Source organism: Lissotriton helveticus, chromosome 2_1 (assembly GCF_964261635.1).
Source record: "Lissotriton helveticus chromosome 2_1, aLisHel1.1, whole genome shotgun sequence".
NCBI classification, from domain to species: Eukaryota; Metazoa; Chordata; class Amphibia; order Caudata; family Salamandridae; genus Lissotriton; species Lissotriton helveticus.
The window spans coordinates 1,758,552,560-1,758,576,676 of record NC_136059.1 but is presented as its reverse complement, the minus strand read 5'-3'; the positions used below and the strand labels follow the sequence as shown (position 1 = coordinate 1,758,576,676).

The 24,117-nt window shown below is 44.2% G+C and overlaps 1 protein-coding gene across 1 annotated transcript in view; it reads right to left on the bottom strand.

Moving 5' to 3' along the window:
* IFT74 (intraflagellar transport 74) overlaps positions 1-24,117 on the bottom strand; it is a 452,022-nt gene that overhangs the window by 33,695 nt on the left and 394,210 nt on the right. The window contains exons 17-18 of the mRNA XM_078676711.1: positions 13,096-13,259; positions 4,572-4,697 (exon numbers count right to left, since the gene is read on the bottom strand). Coding sequence (XP_078532837.1) covers positions 4,572-4,697; positions 13,096-13,259 — 290 coding nt within the window. The remainder of the gene's footprint in view (positions 1-4,571; positions 4,698-13,095; positions 13,260-24,117) is intronic.

Sequence of the window (24,117 nt, the reverse complement as noted above, 5' to 3'; positions counted from 1 at the left end):
TTTACCTTTAACAGTGTAGGACTGCAGGGTGGACCAAAATGATCCTAATTCTCAGAGACCTTTGTATCTAGCATTCTTGTTGTACTGCAGTGGCACATTGCTAAGAGATGTATGCTCAGAAAGTTGCACTGATGGAATTCCTGTCTCCGATATAATGGTTATCAGTGTCGAGGCTGACAGTCTCGTTGAAGGATGCTTCATTGTAAATTGTGAACTTGCCCATTGAAGCTATTGTCGTGGACGGTTACTTGGTTGTTGACGGGATGGTTGTCGACAGTTGCTTTACTAGTACGGCCATCATTGGTGGGGTTGTCCATGCCCTAGTAGTCACTGTACCGTCAACAGTTCTGCTATTGTTGGAGTCTCTGTCATCGACGAGACATTAATAAATTATGCTTTTTTTGTCTATGGTGACCAGAAATCTGATTGTGACAGATGCCCTTTATGTCTCCCCAAATGACAGAAATGGGAGAGAGATAGTGAGGATGTCTGTTTTGGGGTAGAAGGCCTTGATAGGTGGCGTGTCTTTTTTACCTCATGAAATACCGCAGGAGATTGACTGCGTGGTCTGACAGCTTTCCACTCAGTTTTCTTAACAGATTTCAAGGTGGCTCTTTTAAAGTTGATGTTCTTCCACCTCAGAAACCATTACAGAGATGATTAATGCTCAGAGGGAGGCATTTTCAATGTCTTTTTGTAGGTCATTAGCCTTGAAGTTCTGAAGACACAGAAGTAACAGAAGTAGCTGAACATTTCCTGCAAACCTTAAAATCTTTAGTTGTATGAGTCAGATATAGACAATATATTATTTGTGTGGATCATCAGCGACAAGTCTCTTTTTCTACAAGAACCACCAGGTCTGAAAAGATCTTTCTTAGAAGATGCAGGCATGGTTCAAACTCTGTTTGTAGCAAGTTTCCTAGAAGTCTGCTTGAAAGCTTGAGTAAACGATGTGAAGACTCTTTTGAATCCAAAGAGAGACTTTTCTGTAGAGAAATGAACAGAGCTGAAAGGGGCTCCCTTCATACATGATGTACAGTATAAATCTTAGGAATTAAGGCATTCTCTGAGGTGTGGTCTGCACTGTGCTTTCACCTCATTGGTTGAAGTTTGGTTCTTTTTAATGATGTGGGTAGGCTACTTATGTGGCAGTGGTTACAACCTCTTTGGCTGTCTTTAACATTGAACTGCTATGATAATGCTACCGTGAGACTCCCAGCTCAATGACAGGGATAATCCAATTATCGAATCTATAAATGTCCTAGTGCTGGAGAACCATACTTAAAATATTTTGTTTCAGTGTGCCTACCTCATGATTACTTCTGGGGGCAATAATTTAAAACAAACAGACGAGATTGCTGTTTTCCAAGGTTGACTATGAACAGTATTGACCACCTGGGACGTAATATTATGACTTATATTTAATTACCTAAAAAATTTAGAGTGAGCTTTTGTTAATGTTAATGTTATAAGGAACTTATAAAGCGCGAGTACACCAAGAGGTTTCATGGCGCTACTCTGTAGCTGGTCGAGGCCAAAGAGAAGCATTAATCATGTGCTTGTTCGAATAACCTTGTTTTAAGCAGCTTTCTGAAACTCAATAGTTCTGTGCATGACCGGATCTCAAAGGGGAGTGAGTTTCACAATTGTGGAGCCAGGTACGCGAATCGACAGCCTCCTTGTCGTTTCCGTTTGAATTTAGGGATAGCTAGTAGGTGAAGATGTTTTGAACCAAGATCACGGGTAGGGGTGTACCTGGATAATAGATTGTTGATAAATATGGGGCTCTGACTACTTAGTGATTTGAAGATTAAGCAGCCTGTCTTGAAGGCGGTCCGTTGAGGCAGTGGGAGCCAGTGTAATCTTTTTAGGAGAGGTCTGGCAGATTGCCACCTAGGTTGCTGGTGGATCAATCTTGCTGCCTGGTTCTGCCCCATCTGGAGTCGCTTAGTCAGACAGAGTGGCATCCCTAAATAGATCGAGTTGGCATAATCCAGATGGGATAGTACCATAGCTATCACCACCTGTATGAGTGCTGCATGGGTGAGCAAGTGGCTGTTCTTTCGTATCTTTCGCAGTTGAAAGAAACAGGTAGATACCACTGCACCTACATGTGTTTTTCTTTATATGTCTCTATCTATAGTCACCCCAAGGCTTTTTACAGAGGTAGAGGGCTTTGGAGGGGGACCGAGTTCTGCTGGCCAATAGTGAGGGCTCCAAAAGATCTGGCTTCCCCCTATCAGTAGCACCTCGGTCTTACCTGGGTTGAGTTTCAGGTGGCTATGATCCATCCAAAGGCGGATGTATAACATAGTTTCCTGGAAATTGGTAATTGAATTGGGGGAGTTGTCTATGGTAAATGTGAGCTGAAGATCGTCAGCATAGTTAAATGTAGTCACATTCCTGTCCTTTAGAGACGTTATCAGAGGAAGGAGGTACAGATTAAACAGGTGGGGAGAAAGAGAGGAGCCCTGCGGGACACCACAAGTTGTGGTTAACTTAGATGCTATGAAGTTGGCCAGGTGTACTGCTTGAGTGCGACCCTCTAGGAAGGATTGAATCCAATTAAGGGCAGGGCCCTGGACACCAGCCTGTCTGACACGGTCCCTCAGTATCATGTGGTCGACTGTGTCAAACGCGGCGGATAAATCCAGGAGCACCAGGGCCTGAGGGATACCCAAGTCTGCTTTGCCACGTAGCTCATCTAATACTGCCACTATCACTGACTCCGTGGAGTGGGCAGGATGAAACCCTGCCTGGTGGGGGTCCAAGTAACCAGATTGTTCCATGAAATTAGATAGGCATTTGGCCACGTGGGCTTCCAATACTTTGGCTAGGTTGGGGAGCAGGGATATTGGATGATAATTAGAGGAGTTTGATGGGTCCGCACCAGGTTTTTTTAAGAGAGGGACCACAATTGCATCTTTAAATGTTCTAGGGACACAGCCCTGTAGCAGCGATGCGTTCAGAAGAGATACAGCAGGCTTGGAAGAGCGGAGAAGATTTCTTTCAAGATGTGTGGAGGGCAACAGTCCAATGGAGAACCAGATTTTACTTTGGACAGTAAGGCCACGAAAGCCTGGGTGCTGATGCCTGGGAAGTGTTCCAATAATAGAGCATTTGTGGATATGGCCGGAAGTGGCTTGCTGGGATTAGAACATGGAATGCTGGCTTTAATTATGGAGATTTTCTCGAAAAAGAAATTGTTCAGGTTGTCACAGAGCTCCTGAGTGAGAGTAGGTTTCGGCGACACTCTCTCTGCATTTGACAGCTCGTTCATAATTGAAAAAATTTCCTTCGATTTATTGTGGGAATTCAATATTCTAGTGGATGTCCTAAATTCAAAGCGAACACCCTATCCCCTGCGGCTGTTCATTCCTGCTGCGTGCAGCCTTTCTTTGCCAATCAAGTAATAATGGATATAACCTTCGACCTCATGTTGGACACATGGCACATCTACTGTCAATTTAAGACATGGCTTTTCTCACAGAGTGTTTGTAACAGCCTTTGACTTTAAGTCACAATTGATTGAAGAGGTGTGGCGCAGCTGCCAGAGCGGCTGACTCCGGAGTGCTGGGATCGCGGTTTGATCCCCGGCACCGGAGGCAGCTCAGCTCAGCATTATGTGAGTCTGGGCAATAGCTCACTTAATCTCCCCAATGGCCCCCAGAGCCTTTAGGGGTGTTAAGTAACACTTTACAAATCTGGAATTATTATTAATATTTTGATGCATACTTCTAAAAACCGCATCAGTTCCATTCAGCGTTTACCTTGTTTAACATGGAGTACTACTCGCACCTAAAACATTACTGATTTGTAAATGGTGCACCATATAACGTTCTTACATGCCCAACCGCACTTGCCACTAGGGCTGAAGCTATTTCCATTCTATGTTCCCACACTTGTACACACAGTGTCTCTATGCAGCACAGGACTCTGCTGCTATCAGTGATGTCATTTGAGTTGACATCAGTGGTGTCATCAATGATGTCATTTAACATGTCATGAGTGACGTATTAGGTGAGGTAATAAGCAGTGAAGGACTGGGTCACAAGTTATAGTTATCTCAGTAAACTAGAACTTGTGAATTACAGCGTTTATTTGATTTTTTAACATTACTTTTCACCCTATTTCAAGACCTAACTATAATGTGAATATATATGCATATATAGAGCAAAACAGTTTGGGCCTCAGTATGAGTAGCCCTTCATACGGTGCTGGGATACAGGGGAAGCTCTCCAATTTGAGTCAGGGAGAGGGCAATGCTCAAAGGAACATTGTCTAAGCACCCCTTTCCCGCTACAGCAGGGGACAGGCGGGACACGGCTGAACCTGATGAAACTTGGTCCAATGTGTCTGGACCAAGGAGTGCCAAGGTCAGAAAAAACGATTTATGGTTGCCCAGAGTAGTGTCCCTCAGAGGATACCACTCTGGTAAAATAATTATGAGTATAAGTATAAAGAGTACAATTCAGTCATTATTGCAATAAATCATTCCTAAATGAGGTTTTGAAATGGAATTACGTAGGAGACAGTGTGAGAATGGATGTTTACATAAATCTTTGTGTTACCTGAGAATGGGTCTCATTTTCCTGAAGTTGTGTTTTCAGAGCCTCATATTGTGCATTCAGCTGTTCCAGTGAGATTTTGAAAGTGTCTCTACATTTTGACAACATGATTTTATCTTCTTGGAGTTTCTGAAGGAAAGAACATGCATCAATATTTTCAGGATTTATATAGTAAATTAGGATCAGATAAGGAAAATAAGGAGGCTGGATTTCAACACTTTTTCTGTAAGCATGAACAGCACTGTTGCAACAGCAAAATATCCAGATCCCAGCAACCAAAATATGTTTTCCAGATTTTGAGAAGCCCAACACCAGTACTGCAACTCCACTAGCTTCATGCAATACCTAGGTTAACCTTCACACCACATATAATAAAATACTTTAAAATAACTTTCAAACCTTTACTGAGGAATAAAACCGAAATGAACAAACACATTTATTACACAATATGTCCTCATATCTGTACATACGGGAGTTAAAAGTGAAGCATTAACTGTCATGTCTCTCTCTCAAAAAGGTTAAAAAAAATGTTGAGTAACGTTAGCGTGGGATTCCCAGTTAAGAAATTAACCATTAGGCCCTATAAGTACTGGAGTCTATAGCTCCCTCAACTGTAATAATTCACTCACCAACTGGCTAACCATATAGGTATGTGTGTGTATGTATGTGGCCTTTCTATAGCACAAACCTAGCCAAAAGGCAGCAGAGTGCTGTACAGGTTATCTACTGCCTCAGCTTGCAGCCCCTCCATGCTTAAACAAAATGCTGTCCACTATTTTTGAAACAACAATGTCTCAACCAGTAATCATTTTTATGGCAAATACAAAAAAGAATTAATCAATCGGAAAGGAGAACGAAGGGGAGACAACAAGAAGTTTAGAAAAAGAATGTAGATTCTTATTTGTAAGTAGTTATGTCAGCACTACAATACAATTTATGCATAAGTAACCCAAAAGAGGGTGTGCACATTCAATCAATCAATCAGGAAATTATAAGCACACCTTTCACTTGTGAGGGTCTCATGGTGCTGAGGGTAGATGGGGGGGCATCAGCAGATCTGTTTAGCCGAAGAGCCAGGTCTTGAGTGTCTTCCTGAAGGTGTTCAGGGAGGGGGCACGTCTGATGTCTGCCGGTAGCTCATTACAGGTCTTGGCTGCAATGTGAGAGAAGGATTTTCCGCCTGCTCTGGCTCCGTGGATGCGCTGGGTTTCGGCCAGTGCGAAGTTGGAAGATCGGAGGTTTCTTTTAGGTATGTGGAAGTTGATTCTGTCGTTGAGGTATTTGGGTCCGTTGTTGTATAGGCATTTGTAGGCGTGAGTGAAGATTTTGAAAGTGACTCTTTTCTCCACAGGGAGCCAATGGAGACTTCATAGGTGTTGACTGATGTGTTTGTGTCGGGGATGCAGAGGACGAGTCTGGCGGCAGTGTTCTGTATTGTCTAGTTTGCAGAGTAGGGACTTGTTGATGCTGGCGTAGAGTGCGTTTCCATAGTCCAGTCTGCTGGTGATGAGTGCATGGGTGACTGTATTCCTTGACTATGGGGGGATCCACTTGCGGAGGATGCGGAAGCAGCTGGAGGTGATGGTGTTAACCTGTCGGTTCATGGTGAGTGATGAGCGGAGTACGATGCCGAGGTTCTTGGCGTGGTCTGAGGGGGTAGGTGGGCTTCCGAGGGCGGTTGGCCACCAGGTGCTGTGCCATGCAGAAGGGGTGGTATGAGGACGAGGACTTTTGTCTTCTCTGCGCTGAGCTTCAGGCAGCTGTTGGTCATACAGACTGCAACATCTTGCATTCCTTTCTAGAAGATGAGTTTGGCAGTGGTGGGGGTCTTAGGTGAGGGAGAGGATGAGCTGGGTGTCGTCGGCATAGGATACTATGTTGAGGCCGTGTTGTCTGACGATGGCTGCAAGGGGGGCCATGTAGATGTTAAAGAGGGTGGGGGTCAGGAATGAACCCTGTGGGACTCCGCAGGGGATTTTCGTGGGGTCGGAGAGGAAGGGTGGGAGTCTGATCCTTTGGCTTCTTCTGGTGAGGAATGATCGGATCCAGTCCAGGGCTGTTCCTTGTATGCTTGCGTTGTGTAGTCTGGCGACTAGTGTGCAGTGGGAGACGGTGTCGAAGGCCGCTGATAGGTCGAGTAGGATGAGGGCTGCGGAGTGTCCAGGAGGGTGCACATCATGTGCTCATGATACTGAACGGGGCAGTGACACAATAAAGTGAAAAACAGCGTGGACGGCACAAAAAATAGAAGACTTGGTGGTCAACAATACAACAAAAAGAAATATGTACAATGCAGATATTTTTCTTAAATTGTTTAGGTTGACCACGGTAATTCTAGAGGTTACGCTGAGTGGTAGACGACGCTTTGACCTGTATAATTCCAAGTCAACATCAGGAACGGGTTACTTTAGGTCATATGGTGCGGTGATGGTAGTTGGGGGTCCAGCTGGACGAAATTCGGGATTTAAACGGTCCTGGCTGGCTCTGCAGAGGGGAGAAGGCGCATAATAGCAAAGTGGGTCCACTTGAGGTCCTTATCGAGTGGGTTGCGATGGAAGTCTGACGGAGGGTCCAGAGGTCGGGTTTCAATGTACCGCGACTGTAATTGGGATCCGGAGGCCTCAAGGAAGGGAGCGGTCCTCGGGTGTCCAAGAAAGTGAATTTGGTGTGGGAAAGGTGACGGAAACGGGGGAGTGAAGCGCCGCGTCTCAGAGTCTATGGTATCAGTGTCCCGCGGACGGGGTCGCCTGGACATTGCTTTGATCTGACTCCATGGGATGGGGTCCCTGGGGCCAATGCATGGCTTTGTGGGTGGTCTGGGGAAGATGCCCCCTCCCCATAAAAACAATGGCCCCATGGAATGGGGTTCCTGGGGCATCTCTGAGACTTGGGGGGGCAGGATGTCTCCTCTCCATAATTACTGAATTGGCTCCAGCAGATGGGGTCCCAGGGGCCTTACACATGCTTGAGGATGTGGTGCACGCCCCCTCCCCTAAATATAATATTGCCCCAGGGGTGGGATAGCCAGGGCCTTCTAAAGGCTTGGGGAGGGGGACACATGGCCCCTCTCCATAAATTAAGATATCGTCCCTGGGGGATGGGGTCCCTGGGGCTTCCAGAGGCTCAGAGAGGGAGGCTGCATGCCCCACTCCCAATCAAAAAAAAAAGACTGCGCCGGCCCTGGCCCACCCACAGGGAGCTTACATTTTCAAAGCGTGGGAGCCACCTAGGGGGTTTAATCTCTTAAAAATGTGGTAGCCTGTACTTTTTCTTTACTTTTCTTTTTTCAACAGGACAGTTTGTAGCCCTCTATATGCTTTTAAATTCTTTTTATAGGATAATTGCACCACTCTGTGGTCTCTGGGACGTGGCGCTTCACTCGTCCATTTACGTCACCTTTCCCACGCCGAATACACTTTCTTGGACTCCCAAGGACTGCTCTCTGCCTTGAGGCCTCCGGGTCCCGATTACAGTTGTGGTTCAATGAAACCCGAGCTCCGGATCCTGCGTCAGACTTTCATCACAACCCAGTCGATAAGGATCATAAGAAGCCCCACGTTGCCCTTATCGCCTTCTCCCTCCCTGCAGAGCCAGCCTAGACCGTTTACATCCCGAATTTCGTCCAGCTGGACCCTCAACTACCAGCACAGTACTATATGACCTAAAGTAACCCGGTCCTGATGATGACCTGGAATTATACAGGTCGAAAAGTAGTCGACCACTCAGCGTAACCTCTGGCATTTCTGTGGTCAACCTAAACAATTTAAGAAAAATACCTGCATTGTACATATTTCTTTTCGTTGTATTGTTGACCACCAAGTCTTCTATTTTTTGCATCGTCCACGCTGTTTTTCACTTTATTGTGTCACTGCGCCTTTCCCTATCATGAGCACATAATGTGCACACCCTCTTTTGGGTTACTTATGCACAAATTGTACTGTAGTGCTGACATAACTACTTACAAATAAGAATCTACGTTCTTTTTCTGAACTTCTTGTGGCCTCCCCTTTTTTCTCCTCTCTGATTGATTAATTCTTTTTTTGTATTTGCCATAAAAATGATTACTCGTTGAGACATTGTTGTTTAGTTACATACCATCACCACCCCCTTTTGTAGTTACATACTCTACCCGGGTCTCGACCGGGTTAACGGGTTTACTCCTGTTTTTTGATCCCCACATATTTTTGAGGCACTGCTGGAGGTGGCTAGTTTCTGGCACTATTCCTCCTTATCAGTACACAATGCCAAATCTCATTAACAGGCACAGAAATCTGGGGGTGTTGCCTGCATTCACACAGTGGCAATACATCCTTTCACCAGCTTGAGTTTGTTAAACTGTGTGTGAGGTAATACCACATACATACATAACACTGTTTAAAAAATACTACATCAAGATGAAGTACCAGTCCACCTCCATTCTTAGAACTGCAATCTCTCATTGACTATCGTAGACTTTGACAATTTCTGTACTCACCTGCCTTTTGGTAAGCGATGTGCGCTTTACAAATACCACATACATACATTAACTTGTAGGAGAGATTTTAAGTTATGAGGTCAAGACTGCAGCACCTATGATGAATAAGCTACCTAACATTTCTCATAGCTCGACTACTATCCATCCCCAGAAGTCAAGGGTGTTGGGACAGTCCCAGACTAGATGAAAGAATGTTGCCTGCAGATCATCTTCTGTGATATATATTAAAGCTACATTTGGGCCTACATCATGTAGCAAGAATGGCACTGTACAACTCCTCCTTTGCACTGTAAGTGGATTCATCTACTGTGTCCATTAAAGAACCTTCCCTCGACGAAGAGTGGGTTGTGATATTTTGCCACAAGTTTCTCTTTCATTGAACACTGTACAGACCGCTGGCACCTAACCTCCTCATGTAACTATTGTAACGCAGTCACCTGACACCGGCAATCACCCTCCTATGGTAAATAGTCAAAAATGGTTGTTACCTGGGGACTCTTGGGAAAAACAGATAATTTATAAACAAGGACTGCCTTCTTGTACGCACCGAGGCACAGCCATTGTCAAATGCCACATGATGTTCACTATACCATACCTGGATGGAATCACTTCCTCCCGGGAAAGGTCACCCCACAGCTGAATCTACCATCAACCCACCCCACAAATTTCATTTTAGGTCCCACCGCAGGCGAAAGGGAAGTGAATCACCTATTACATTCAGGGTTTTCAACCAAACTCCAGATTTACACATTTACTGAGCCTGTTTTTGCATCTTTCCACGTGTACAGGAGCTTCTTTTCAAATTCGACCGGTCACAGCGTGGAGTCTTCCGATGTTTAGCGACATACAGCTTTGTCCCATGGTCCCATATTGCCTGCGGCTTCATTTGGGCACTGTCATCACAGGCCTTACAAACTTGCTTGAACCTAGGCACCACAGACATACTGCGTGAGAGTGAGTCACAGACATCTGTATGTGAAAATCCCTGCACAGCTTGAGAATTGTTGCCTTATAAGGTGACATTTCCCCTTCCACACTGGTATCATTTTCAAAAAAAGATCTTGAAAAGAGCAAGGATGAAGGGAGATGTGGCTCGCTGATGGAGGGATGTGGATCCCCCCTTCCGTAGAGGAATAGAGAAAAAGGCTTGACGTTTGCAATAGTACGGAAAGGCCAATTTATGAGGCTGGGGCTTCCCTAAAAAATATGTGAAAAAGTGGGAGGGATGGGCAGAACATCGAGGCAGTTATATCGATGTAGTACATTTCCTAAATGTGAGGTTAGATGATGAAGTGCAAGGGTATGGGGAATAGCTGTCCAACTCCTGGAGGCAATCCATTTTCATAACGGTATGGAAACATCTGGGGTATTTCGGTTCATTTAGGGGTGGGTGAGTGGGATGGCAGTGGGTGAGGAGCAGTACAATGTATTTGTTTAATTTCCTTTTCCTTGTTTATAGTCAGTTTATTTGTAATGAAGTGGACATATTTTTCAAACCATTAAAATCTTTCATTTAAAAAAAAGACCAAAGAGTAGCTCCGGAGCTGCATCTGAAGGCTTGGAAAGAAAGGAACTGAAGTCAGCGTGCATGGGGGGAGCTTATATGTAGCTTCACTCGTCACTTCCACAGCTGAATGATTTTAATGTGGAGCTGCACAACATCACCTACCAATGCGCAGGAGTACTGATTTAAAGTCTCTGGATGTAGCTGAATTCCTGGGTAATATTCAAAAGGTGAGAAATCTGTTATTACAAGTATCCATTAGGGGGAAATGAAAAAGCTTCAGTGTCTGCAAGAAGCTGTAAATATGGAGGGAAAATTATGGTTGGATTTCCTCCGACAATATGGTGGAGAAAATTAAGCCAATGGATTGTACTATGTAATCAGAGCTTCCTTCAGAAATTGGAGATTTTTTAGTCACCACTTAACTCTAAATCAGTCTATAAGTCACCATAGGGCATTTCATAATTGGTTTCCATTTTTATGCATCTCTTCAATAATCGCAGATTTAGATGCTGGTAATCCTTTTGTACCAATAAGTACTACCATTAATAAATTATTCTATTTCTCCCTAGTTGACCTGGAATTCTTTAGCGAGAAGTCATTTGCTCGACTGGTTATAGTGCCGCAAACTGATCTCTGTAAGCAAACTATGTGTTTTTGTGTGATGTATTTGTGAGGAGGCCAGCACATTTATCCTGGCTCATCCTGCAGAGTGCTATTGTTAACTGATTAAGAAAGGCACATTGGCTTCAATACAGAAGTCAAGTACCAACAAATTCTCCACGAAGCACGTGTACAGAATAGCGTCAGCCTATAGGGAGGATCTACAACAGGCCAGAACATATTAATAACACAAGTCAACACAGGATGACACATCACTGTACACGCTGGTCAGCAGAACACCAAAGAGAAAGCTAGAGCTCGAACTTGATGGACTGAAGAGATGGACATTTTGTAGGACAGGGTGACTGGGAACCACCTAGAAAAGCCAAACGAGGAAGGCGCTGCCCCTTCTAAAGAAGAAAAGACAACTTCTAAGAGAGAAAAACAGACTGTGATGCCATGAAGAGCCAACCCTTGTGTCTGTTTTTACCGCAGTTTCTGTAATTACCACAGTTTATATCTTGGACCACGCCTAGAAGGAAATGGTGAAAAGTATTCAGATCAGTGGCTGGAGTGGGAGAAACCTGCAAGACTGTGGATGCACCAGGTGAAAGGTAATCTTAACAGGGAAAACACAGCACTAAGATATGTAACCAGGTATCACTAGAATAACCAGGTCAAGTTGTACCTTTTCCTGCTGGAATAGTCCACAGTCAACCATTTCCTTTCCCAACCACCCAAAACCCAAACCTTGTTGACGGCAAGGTTGACCGTTCCAGACACAACCTAATGTTCTATAAATTGCTTTCTTGTTTTGAGGGGGCCCTGAAGCTGTTTTCAGGCAACGTGAAGAGGGTAGGCAGTTACATGTGGAAGACGGGAAAAGATGACTGGAGTGTGATTCCAAGCTTAGTTATATAGAACTTTAATGTGTCACTGAAATAAGTACAATTAAAAGCCATATTTCACCCTACCTGGATTTCTGTATCCCTACACTTCGGGGGTCTATTATGATGGCGAGCAGACACCGTAACGGAATGCGGGACTCTCAGCCAGGGGTGTGGCTGTCCCACACCTGCAATCAGGATGCCACCGCGGCATCCCCCATTCCCAGAATTATGGTGGGCAGTGCTCACAGCACCCCCGACACAATGCTGGGAATGCACGTTGTGCACCTTGTCCATGCCAATGCAGTACCCCCCATGTGCACCCCCACATCCTGGGGGCACGCTACGGTCTCCCAACAGTAAACACCGCATGCCCCTCCATGGCGGCAATGCCGCCATGGGAAGGCAGCTCTCCGCCAGCTTGTTAATATGGATGGCGGTGTCTTGCAGACACCACCACCATATTAAGCCCCTTTTCCACCCGGTCGACTCGTCGACGGGCGGACAAGTGGCGGACGGTCTTTCCGTCCGCCGCGGACCCCCCAGCCATCCTAATATGGCGGGGGTCGTTCAGGCGTGGATGGCGGGCGGATCGCCCCCGCCTGGCCGGAGGTGGCTACCGCCGGCCCGGTGGGGGCGATCCGCCCACCATCCAAACAGACCCCTATGTTAGTATTCCAGCCTGTTTTGAGTTTTGATTTGAGGATACCTCAGCAGACTCACAGTACTGAAGTGCTTGGAAGGGGAAGACTAAGACACCAGAACATGTAATACATAATAACAAATAGTGTTTCAGATCATCTAAATACCTGTGTACGATACTTTACCCATCGATAAAAAATAAAATCGATCCATTAAGGATCCAAAAATAGAAAACGTGTCATACAGCTAAGGATTTCGGGTAAACAATGAAGTATTTATTTTGAAATAAATTAGCAACAACAGCCTCAAGATAACAAATACCGTCATTTTATTGGATAATAATATACCTTCACTACGATGGATGAAACATTGTTTCAAACTAAGGTGCATGGCGCTGCAAGTGGATGAAGCAATTACCTTTTTCTTTTCTTCTCCTGAGGCTTTCAGAGCATCCAAGTTGTTGTACTTGACCAATTCTTCAGTCATTTGCTCTATTTTCTCCTTTAGGGAACCCAGCTCAGAATTAATCTTAGTCTCCAATTGCTCCACCTTCTGAAGGTCCTGCTGCAGACGCTGACTTTCTAATTCACAAAAACATATTTTATGATAAGCAGAATGATTTCTTCAATTCCAGCAATATATATATATATAATTTTATCAATTAACATTTTTGCACTGGCTAGGGGAATAATGTCTATACTCTTACAACTGGGCCGTGAATCCAAGCAATGCAGTCTCTGTGAGAAACACATTTATCAATGCACGTTTTGTCCACACATCAATGGGGATTACAACATGTGCAATGTTTCTAAAATTAAAAATTCAAATAGCCCTTAGTGGAGGACTGACCTGTTATGCGACTGGCTCTATTTCCCATCACCATTGATATGATATGTGACTAGGTCTTTGGTTAAAAAGAGAGGAGTCCCCACTAACCCAAGGGACCAGGGCACTACTAATAGTGGTAAAAAGGTATCAGTACCTTAGGAAAACCAAGTTCACGCTAACTCATACGCACCACACCTTGATTGTGTATATAGCACTCCAAATCAAAAAAGGCATACACTTCAAACACAACACCTCAACTGTAACACCACCTAGCCAAAAGATGTAGTGACAAAATTCTTTAATTTAAAAAGATCTAGTACAGATAAAAACACAGTGCCTGATCATGGTATCGCTTAATTAATATAAATTATTTACCCTAGATTGACAAATTTCTCAACACATTGGTTTCTGATACATATTAAAAACATTACATTATATCACATGTGCATTTAATAATAAAAAATCACTAAAACAAAACAATAGGACATTGCCAAAAAGGAAAAATATCTAATAACGAGGCCCTATTGTACAATAAAAAATACTGTTACAGTATCTGATCCAACCAATTACGTAGAAATCATAGTTTTTTTGTGTCCATCATCATTTTTACAGCTTTCTTTCTCGTAAGGTGTGGTGCGTATGAGTTAGCGTGAACTTGGTTTTCCTAAGGGATTGAACTTTTTTACCACTGTGACTAGGTCTTTGCCATCTCTGCCAGGCTAGGAAGTGACGACTCGAATCTAGGCCTCCTAATAAACGTATTCTGACCCAACCCCAGCTTGGAATTCTGTTGGCTATTCTCCAACCCCACCGACCTGATGTGTGACATGGCTCTGCCGCAACCCTGCTAACCTGTGAATTTACTGAATCTCCAACAAGCTCAATGGCCAGGCTACTGACTCTTCCACAGCCAGACATTCCAGGCAAAATAGAAAAGAGAAAAGAGAAAAGAGAAGAGAGAGAGAGAGAGAGAGAGAAAGAGAGAAAAGCTGGAAAGGGAAAAGAATGAGAAGAGAGAGAGAGAGAGAGAGAGAGAGAGAGAGAGAGAGAGAGAGAGAGAGAGAGAGAGAGAGAGAGAGAGAGAGAGAGAGAGAAAAGCTGGAAAGGGATAAGAATGAGAAGAGAGAGAGAGAGAGAGAGAGAGAGAGAGAGATATTAGATTTTGTTGTTGCTCCACCTAAGGTACGAATTTAATATCAGCTTCCCTGAGGCATGGCACAGATGACAGCCCAAAGAACTGCAATAATGGAGGAAGATGGTAGCTCTTGGGTATGAACTTGCAGCTGTTAAAAGTTGGAAAATGTGAATTCGGTTACATGTGAAGAAATAAAACAGCTCTATGTTTCTAGGCTTGACAAACTGGGCAAGTTTAATGCTGAAAAAGATGAGTGGAAATTGCCACTTATATGTGTTTTTCTGAAAAAATTAATTGGTTTACAGGTGGTCTCTCATGTACACTGGGACACTTTTAAGTTTAGTGTACATCATACTTAAATTATTTTACCTGAAATAATGGAAATTAATGTTTACAGTTAAAGTTAATTTTTATTACAGAGCAAGACTGGGTGTGTGTTATTTGATTCTTCAGCGTTGGTATTTTTCATAGATTCACATGCTTGAATCTTATAAAGGACACAGTCTACCACACCATGGTCTAGGTGAACATTAATAAAAATGGGGTAACCCAATTGGTCTAGGACCTGGGTATTAAGCAGTATTAGAAGACAATGGTCCAAAGACTATTATTTTACAACGTCGCAGTTAGTCAACAATTCATAATTCAATCAGTAGAGTATTATAATCTACTCAACATCAATAAATTGAACTGTCTCACAACGCAACAGCCAAAGAACGATAAACAGTGGTGATTTATTCATTTTCTACCACTATTAGGCGATATAAATAGCTTTTACAATACATGTAGGTCATATTGGTGAATAAATCACCACTGTTTATCGTTCTTTGGCTGTTGCGTTGTGAGACTGTTCAACTTATTGATGTTGAGTAGATTATAATACTCTACTGATTGAATTATGAATTGTTGACTAACTGCGACGTTGTAAAATAATAGTCTTTGGACCATTGTCTTCTAATAATGTTCTAGGTGAAGGCAATAAATACACGATACAGAAAAGGGGGTGGTGATGAACAGAGTGTCTGAATTAAGCAGACCACTCTTACCCAGTCCAAAGATCAGGGCTTGATCCATCACCGTTATTTATCTCACTGCCCCATCCCAGCTCAGAACCTGGCTATATGCAAATTAGTCTGTCCCTGGCCCAGTGCATCATGGGAACAGGGCAGACCAAACTACCAAGCCAATTCTTCACCAGAAAGGAGACAAGCTACCGGGGACCGGTTTCTGGCATTTCAGCCTCTTCGGCCCGGCTTGCTTGAATCCTGATGGAGCAGTGAGAAAGGGACTCATGTCTGAGTATACCCTGCCACACCTATAGTGGCCAAAAACGATACAGAAAAGGGGGTGGTGATGAACAGAGTGTCTGAATTAAGCAGACCACTCTTACCCAGTCCAAAGATCAGGGCTTGATCCATCACCGTTATTTATCTCACTGCCCCATCCCAGCTCAGAACCTGGCTATATGCAAATTAGTCTGTCCCTGGCCCAGTGCATCATGGGAACAGGGCAGACCAAACTACCAAGCCAATTCTTCACCAGAAAGGAGACAAGCTACCGGGGACCGGTTTCTGGCATTTCAGCCTCTTCGGCCCGGCTTGCTTGAATCCTGATGGAGCAGTGAGAAAGGGACTCATGTCTGAGTATACCCTGCCACACCTATAGTGGCCAAAAACGATACAGAAAAGGGGGTGGTGATGAACAGAGTGTCTGAATTAAGCAGACCACTCTTACCCAGTCCAAAGATCAGGGCTTGATCCATCACCGTTATTTATCTCACTGCCCCATCCCAGCTCAGAACCTGGCTATATGCAAATTAGTCTGTCCCTGGCCCAGTGCATCATGGGAACAGGGCAGACCAAACTACCAAGCCAATTCTTCACCAGAAAGGAGACAAGCTACCGGGGACCGGTTTCTGGCATTTCAGCCTCTTCGGCCCGGCTTGCTTGAATCCTGATGGAGCAGTGAGAAAGGGACTCATGTCTGAGTATACCCTGCCACACCTATAGTGGCCAAAAACGATACAGAAAAGGGGGTGGTGATGAACAGAGTGTCTGAATTAAGCAGACCACTCTTACCCAGTCCAAAGATCAGGGCTTGATCCATCACCGTTATTTATCTCACTGCCCCATCCCAGCTCAGAACCTGGCTATATGCAAATTAGTCTGTCCCTGGCCCAGTGCATCATGGGAACAGGGCAGACCAAACTACCAAGCCAATTCTTCACCAGAAAGGAGACAAGCTACCGGGGACCGGTTTCTGGCATTTCAGCCTCTTCGGCCCGGCTTGCTTGAATCCTGATGGAGCAGTGAGAAAGGGACTCATGTCTGAGTATACCCTGCCACACCTATAGTGGCCAAAAACGATACAGAAAAGGGGGTGGTGATGAACAGAGTGTCTGAATTAAGCAGACCACTCTTACCCAGTCCAAAGATCAGGGCTTGATCCATCACCGTTATTTATCTCACTGCCCCATCCCAGCTCAGAACCTGGCTATATGCAAATTAGTCTGTCCCTGGCCCAGTGCATCATGGGAACAGGGCAGACCAAACTACCAAGCCAATTCTTCACCAGAAAGGAGACAAGCTACCGGGGACCGGTTTCTGGCATTTCAGCCTCTTCGGCCCGGCTTGCTTGAATCCTGATGGAGCAGTGAGAAAGGGACTCATGTCTGAGTATACCCTGCCACACCTATAGTGGCCAAAAACGATACAGAAAAGGGGGTGGTGATGAACAGAGTGTCTGAATTAAGCAGACCACTCTTACCCAGTCCAAAGATCAGGGCTTGATCCATCACCGTTATTTATCTCACTGCCCCATCCCAGCTCAGAACCTGGCTATATGCAAATTAGTCTGTCCCTGGCCCAGTGCATCATGGGAACAGGGCAGACCAAACTACCAAGCCAATTCTTCACCAGAAAGGAGACAAGCTACCGGGGACCGGTTTCTGGCATTTCAGCCTCTTCGGCCCGGCTTGCTTGAATCCTGATGGAGCAGTGAGAAAGGGACTCATGTCTGAGTATACCCTGCCACACCTATAGTGGCCAAAAACGATACAGAAAAGGGGGTGGTGATGAACAGAGTGTCTGAATTAAGCAGACCACTCTTACCCAGTCCAAAGATCAGGGCTTGATCCATCACCGTTATTTATCTCACTGCCCCATCCCAGCTCAGAACCTGGCTATATGCAAATTAGTCTGTCCCTGGCCCAGTGCATCATGGGAACAGGGCAGACCAAACTACCAAGCCAATTCTTCACCAGAAAGGAGACAAGCTACCGGGGACCGGTTTCTGGCATTTCAGCCTCTTCGGCCCGGCTTGCTTGAATCCTGATGGAGCAGTGAGAAAGGGACTCATGTCTGAGTATACCCTGCCACACCTATAGTGGCCAAAAACGATACAGAAAAGGGGGTGGTGATGAACAGAATGTCTGAATTAAGCAGACCACTCTTACCCAGTCCAAAGATCAGGGCTTGATCCATCACCGTTATTTATCTCACTGCCCCATCCCAGCTCAGAACCTGGCTATATGCAAATTAGTCTGTCCCTGGCCCAGTGCATCATGGGAACAGGGCAGACCAAACTACCAAGCCAATTCTTCACCAGAAAGGAGACAAGCTACCGGGGACCGGTTTCTGGCATTTCAGCCTCTTCGGCCCGGCTTGCTTGAATCCTGATGGAGCAGTGAGAAAGGGACTCATGTCTGAGTATACCCTGCCACACCTATAGTGGCCAAAAACGATACAGAAAAGGGGGTGGTGATGAACAGAGTGTCTGAATTAAGCAGACCACTCTTACCCAGTCCAAAGATCAGGGCTTGATCCATCACCGTTATTTATCTCACTGCCCCATCCCAGCTCAGAACCTGGCTATATGCAAATTAGTCTGTCCCTGGCCCAGTGCATCATGGGAACAGGGCAGACCAAACTACCAAGCCAATTCTTCACCAGAAAGGAGACAAGCTACCGGGGACCGGTTTCTGGCATTTCAGCCTCTTCGGCCCGGCTTGCTTGAATCCTGATGGAGCAGTGAGAAAGGGACTCATGTCTGAGTATACCCTGCCACACCTATAGTGGCCAAAAACGATACAGAAAAGGGGGTGGTGATGAACAGAGTGTCTGAATTAAGCAGACCACTCTTACCCAGTCCAAAGAAACTCGGTGATGGATCAAGCCCTGATCTTTGGACTGGGAAAGAGTGGTCTGCTTAATTCAGACACTCTGTTCATCACCACCCCCTTTTCTGAATCATTTTGTCCACCATAAGCGTGGAAGGGTATACTCAGATGTGAGTCCCTTGCTCATTGCACCATCAGGATTCAAGCAAGCCGGGCCGACGAGGCTGAAATGCCAGAAACCGGTCCCCGGTAGCTTGTTTCCTTCCCAGTATAAGAATTGGCTTGGTAGTTTGGTTTGCCCTGTTCCCATCATGCACTGGGACAGGAACAGACTAATTTGCATGTAGCCAGGTTCTGAGCTGGGATGGTGCAGTGAGCTAAAAAACGGTGATGGATCAAGCCCTGATCTTTGGACTGGGAAAGAGTGGTCTGCTTAATTCAGACACTCTGTTCATCACCACCCCCTTTTCTGAATCATTTTGTCCACCATAAGCGTGGAAGGGTATACTCAGATGTGAGTCCCTTGCTCATTGCACCATCAGGATTCAAGCAAGCCGGGCCGACGAGGCTGAAATGCCAGAAACCGGTCCCCGGTAGCTTGTTTCCTTCCCAGTATAAGAATTGGCTTGGTAGTTTGGTTTGCCCTGTTCCCATCATGCACTGGGACAGGAACAGACTAATTTGCATGTAGCCAGGTTCTGAGCTGGGATGGTGCAGTGAGCTAAAAAACGGTGATGGATCAAGCCCTGATCTTTGGACTGGGAAAGAGTGGTCTGCTTAATTCAGACACTCTGTTCATCACCACCCCCTTTTCTGAATCATTTTGTCCACCATAAGCGTGGAAGGGTATACTCAGATGTGAGTCCCTTGCTCATTGCACCATCAGGATTCAAGCAAGCCGGGCCGACGAGGCTGAAATGCCAGAAACCGGTCCCCGGTAGCTTGTTTCCTTCCCAGTATAAGAATTGGCTTGGTAGTTTGGTTTGCCCTGTTCCCATCATGCACTGGGACAGGAACAGACTAATTTGCATGTAGCCAGGTTCTGAGCTGGGATGGTGCAGTGAGCTAAAAAACGGTGATGGATCAAGCCCTGATCTTTGGACTGGGAAAGAGTGGTCTGCTTAATTCAGACACTCTGTTCATCACCACCCCCTTTTCTGAATCATTTTGTCCACCATAAGCGTGGAAGGGTATACTCAGATGTGAGTCCCTTGCTCATTGCACCATCAGGATTCAAGCAAGCCGGGCCGACGAGGCTGAAATGCCAGAAACCGGTCCCCGGTAGCTTGTTTCCTTCCCAGTATAAGAATTGGCTTGGTAGTTTGGTTTGCCCTGTTCCCATCATGCACTGGGACAGGAACAGACTAATTTGCATGTAGCCAGGTTCTGAGCTGGGATGGTGCAGTGAGCTAAAAAACGGTGATGGATCAAGCCCTGATCTTTGGACTGGGAAAGAGTGGTCTGCTTAATTCAGACACTCTGTTCATCACCACCCCCTTTTCTGAATCATCGGCAATAAATACACAGCACATGACGATCGTCCAAAAACATATTATTTCAATGTCACGTCAGACAATGCTAGAAGACTCCATTCATATATTTTTGATGTCATTTGGACAGCTGGAATTTCCGGCAGGAGGTGACCTAACATGGAAGAGATCTGAGCCCTTGAAATGCAGCAAGTGACCCGAACGAGCTCAGAGAAAACAACGTACCACACTGCATCAAAGCTGCTGGGCAAGACACCCAAACTAAAACAATCATCAGTGAAGCCAATTGGTCTGGAAAAGCTATTGCGTAGTAGATACTTTTAACAAAGGGTTAGTATTTTTTTGCAACTTTAAGAAAACTTATGTGTAAGCATGTCTTTACATCATGCACAGAAACTTAAAATGAATGAACACACAAGGGCAATTGGTAAATAGCAGTATGTATTTACCAAAGGGTAAGTCATCCTAACAACAGGCAATTCCAAAACAAAAATGCAAAAAAAACAGTTGTTCAAATGTATTTGGGTCAGCAGAGTACATCTATCAATTGACACAATGGCTCTAGTCTAACAAAAAGACAACGTTATGCTCCATCACCAAAACCTAATGGAGACACAAATGGAGAAACGTAATCATCCATGAAATGCCATTGCTGTAATTCTTATTATACTTTTTTCTGAAGAACTGATTACATGTGGTGTAATATTTAAAAACTATCTCTAGCTATGGTAGGGAGGGTATGAGTGGTATGTATGTAGTTTGATAGTGTGAAGGACATTTCTCTTTGTTTATTGGGGGTGTTGCAGTTAATATATATAAATATATATGCTAAAATAATTTTTCGATATTTGTATACTAGTTCTAAATAAATAAAATAAATGCACATTTCTCATTGTAATAAGCCTTTGTGGTATTGTATTTAATCTACAAGTCTATTTAAGAGCGTTTATTTGGATGTGGGTTGTTCTTCCGTTTTTGACCCCCAGTAACTACACAGCATCCACAGCATCTTTCAGCATTCTGTATCTTCAGCTTCAGGACCACTGCATTAAAATCTATCTGCTTTAATCTAAATTGTGGAGCTGGACTTGAGACTGCTTTGGTGACCAGGTAACTGTCCAAATATTAGTTATTGGACTCCCTGACCTTCACCCTGGCATCATTGGTCACCCAGTTCAGACAGGAGTAGCCGAACACAACTCTCTCAAACTTTTCAAAAGTTTCCAAACTTTACGGTTACCAACGCTTGTTTGCATTTTGGAATAAAACGCAGAGATTTAAGTTTTCTTTAAAAATCTATTTTTCACGAACGTTCCGGTGGATTTTACTCATCTTGGAGCCTAACATTTGCAGAAATATAATTTATTTTTATAAATTGGTGTTGGGTAGCTTATGTGTTGTGAGACTTTCTTATTCTTTTGTATGGTGCTATTAAATGCTTTACACTAGTTCCTTTGCTTAAGCCTTGCTGCTCCAAGCCAAAGCTACCCAGGTTTAAGCCTGACTGGACCCAAGACAGTCTTGTGAGTGTATTACACGGTGAGGTCACACAACCATATCATATAATATTCCAGAATCCTCACTGTGGACAAGCCAGAACAGACAAATTCAGGAAGGTGTGTGAAAGATAAAACACACTGGACTGGTCTTCCTCACCCTGGTGTTCTGAAAGGAAACAATGCTTTTTGAATTACAAAGGGACACGCAGAATACGACTGATCAGTCGCAATTTTCTGAAAGGAAAGAGGAGTACTTGGCAGACATTTAATTTTCCTTATCAGGCAGAATGTTCTATTTAAATAAAGTACTTTCTCCAGAGAAGTGCTCGGAAGAGGATGCAGCCCACTTCCTCTGATATCCTCCAAATTGTGCGGCAGTGTGTCTACCGCAGTTCAGTCGCACACCAAAAAGAAGTGACCACAGGGAAAAGTCTCTGAGAATCCGTAGAATCAGCACGTTTGTTTACCCTGGGATTTCCTTTCTCCTGAAACTGCCTTGATGTGTTGTTTTATCTAGGCGAATCGGATACATTTAAAAAACCCATAAACCCCTACAGTACATCCCAATCGTTGTGAAGGTTGCATTGTCTGGGTTTTTGCAGGAAACGCATGGGGGAAAGTAAAAAGTTTCCATTGTTTTTTTCAAAGGTGGGCGGTACTTTGGGAAAGTAACTACATCCCTTTATAAATATGTTGGGGAACTAATGAGATAAGAAAATGAAATAAAATACACAACTGGGTAATAAATATCTGAAAAACTGACATTAGCCATAGCTGGTGGATTGCTGCACCCCCACGCATTTCTATTATTGTCAACATTATATTGCAAAGAGCTGGAACACGTTTACACTCTCCTACCGAGGTGCAGCTCACTGCAGCAGCATTGCATTTGCTTTACAGTATGTTCAAAGTGATTTAAGATATGACTGAGGTTGAGAATTGTCAGGTGGGAAGGCAATTGGCGTTATTCAATTGGGAGATATCCACATTTGAGTCAGTTTGTGGCTGCTATTTTTATCCAAATGCACTAAATTAAATAGAGTAAATGCAGCGAAAAAATGTGCTAAGTAATATATTTTAACTTTAAGGGAAATGTACAAAGCTGCAGATTTCACATGAACGATCCAATTTATAGGTATGTGATTTCTATTCTGATGCAGTGACAAACTGCACAGAAGACCATAGCACAGCACTGTGTCACATGTGAACATTATGCATTTTATCCGTGTAATGGTGAGCACGTGCTTTGAAATTTGAACACTGCAAACAACAGTGTCAAAAGTAATGCGTTAACATATACCCAAACCCACTCAACCTTACTGATGAGGGATCTGCACAAAGGGTATTTGTATTTTATATATTGAGTAGTTTAATATAGTGTGATATAGACCCTAATAGGTGACATAGCCCGGTATATAGGAGAGTTTCCTACAAAAGAAACACCAGGGTTCCCGGACCCCCTCCAAAAGATCAGTTTCATAACCACGTTTACAGTTTCATGTTACAAACATATAAATTACAATTCTGTGGTACCTTCTAGAAGCAATCGGACAAATATAGCAACACACGATAAATCAATATTGTAGAAGATATCGAGGAGAAATCTGAACACACAGGTGCCTACAGCGAGGAATCCCGAAATATACAGAGATGGCTGACTATTAGTCAATGAATGCCTGATGGTGCTGTCACTCCTTCATTCATTAGCAATGGTTATGAGGCCACACCACTGGCAATGGACACCGAAGAGACTTGTCATAGGTGAGAGGATCATCTAGTATATAGTATATCTGGTTCTACTCCTACGGCATCGCCTCTTGACACCTATAAATTCAGAGCTGCAGTTCAGGCTTCTAACTTCGATGCACACACCTGGCAGCCAGATGTAGGAAAAAACAATAATGTCATGAAGGGTTAGGGGCTGAGGAGTATGCACCTCCGGTTGTAGAAATAAATAATCAAGTTCATATCAGAAATAAAAGCACTGTGTCAAAACTTATGCATTGTGGGATAGGATTAAGTACTCTCTTCTGAAACATCAGTGGTGAAGGGGGGACACACCTAATATAACTTGTAAAATATCAAGATGACAAGTGAGATTTCCCAGCACAAAAGCCTGTAATATCTTGTTCGTATGATCATTTGAGTGACAATTATGGCTGGCACCAGTGTGATCTTCATGATGATTTAAGGCTCATTCTATGGAGAGGATATCCTTTTGTCTGTTACCAATTCCCATTCAAACACAACAGGAGGGAACTCCTACCATGCTTAGCCCATGACTCTGTACCCGCCCAAGAGGATCACCCTTTGGTGTTTAAAGGACTCTTACCCACTGGGATTCTAAGTGGCATGCTTCATCATAGAGTC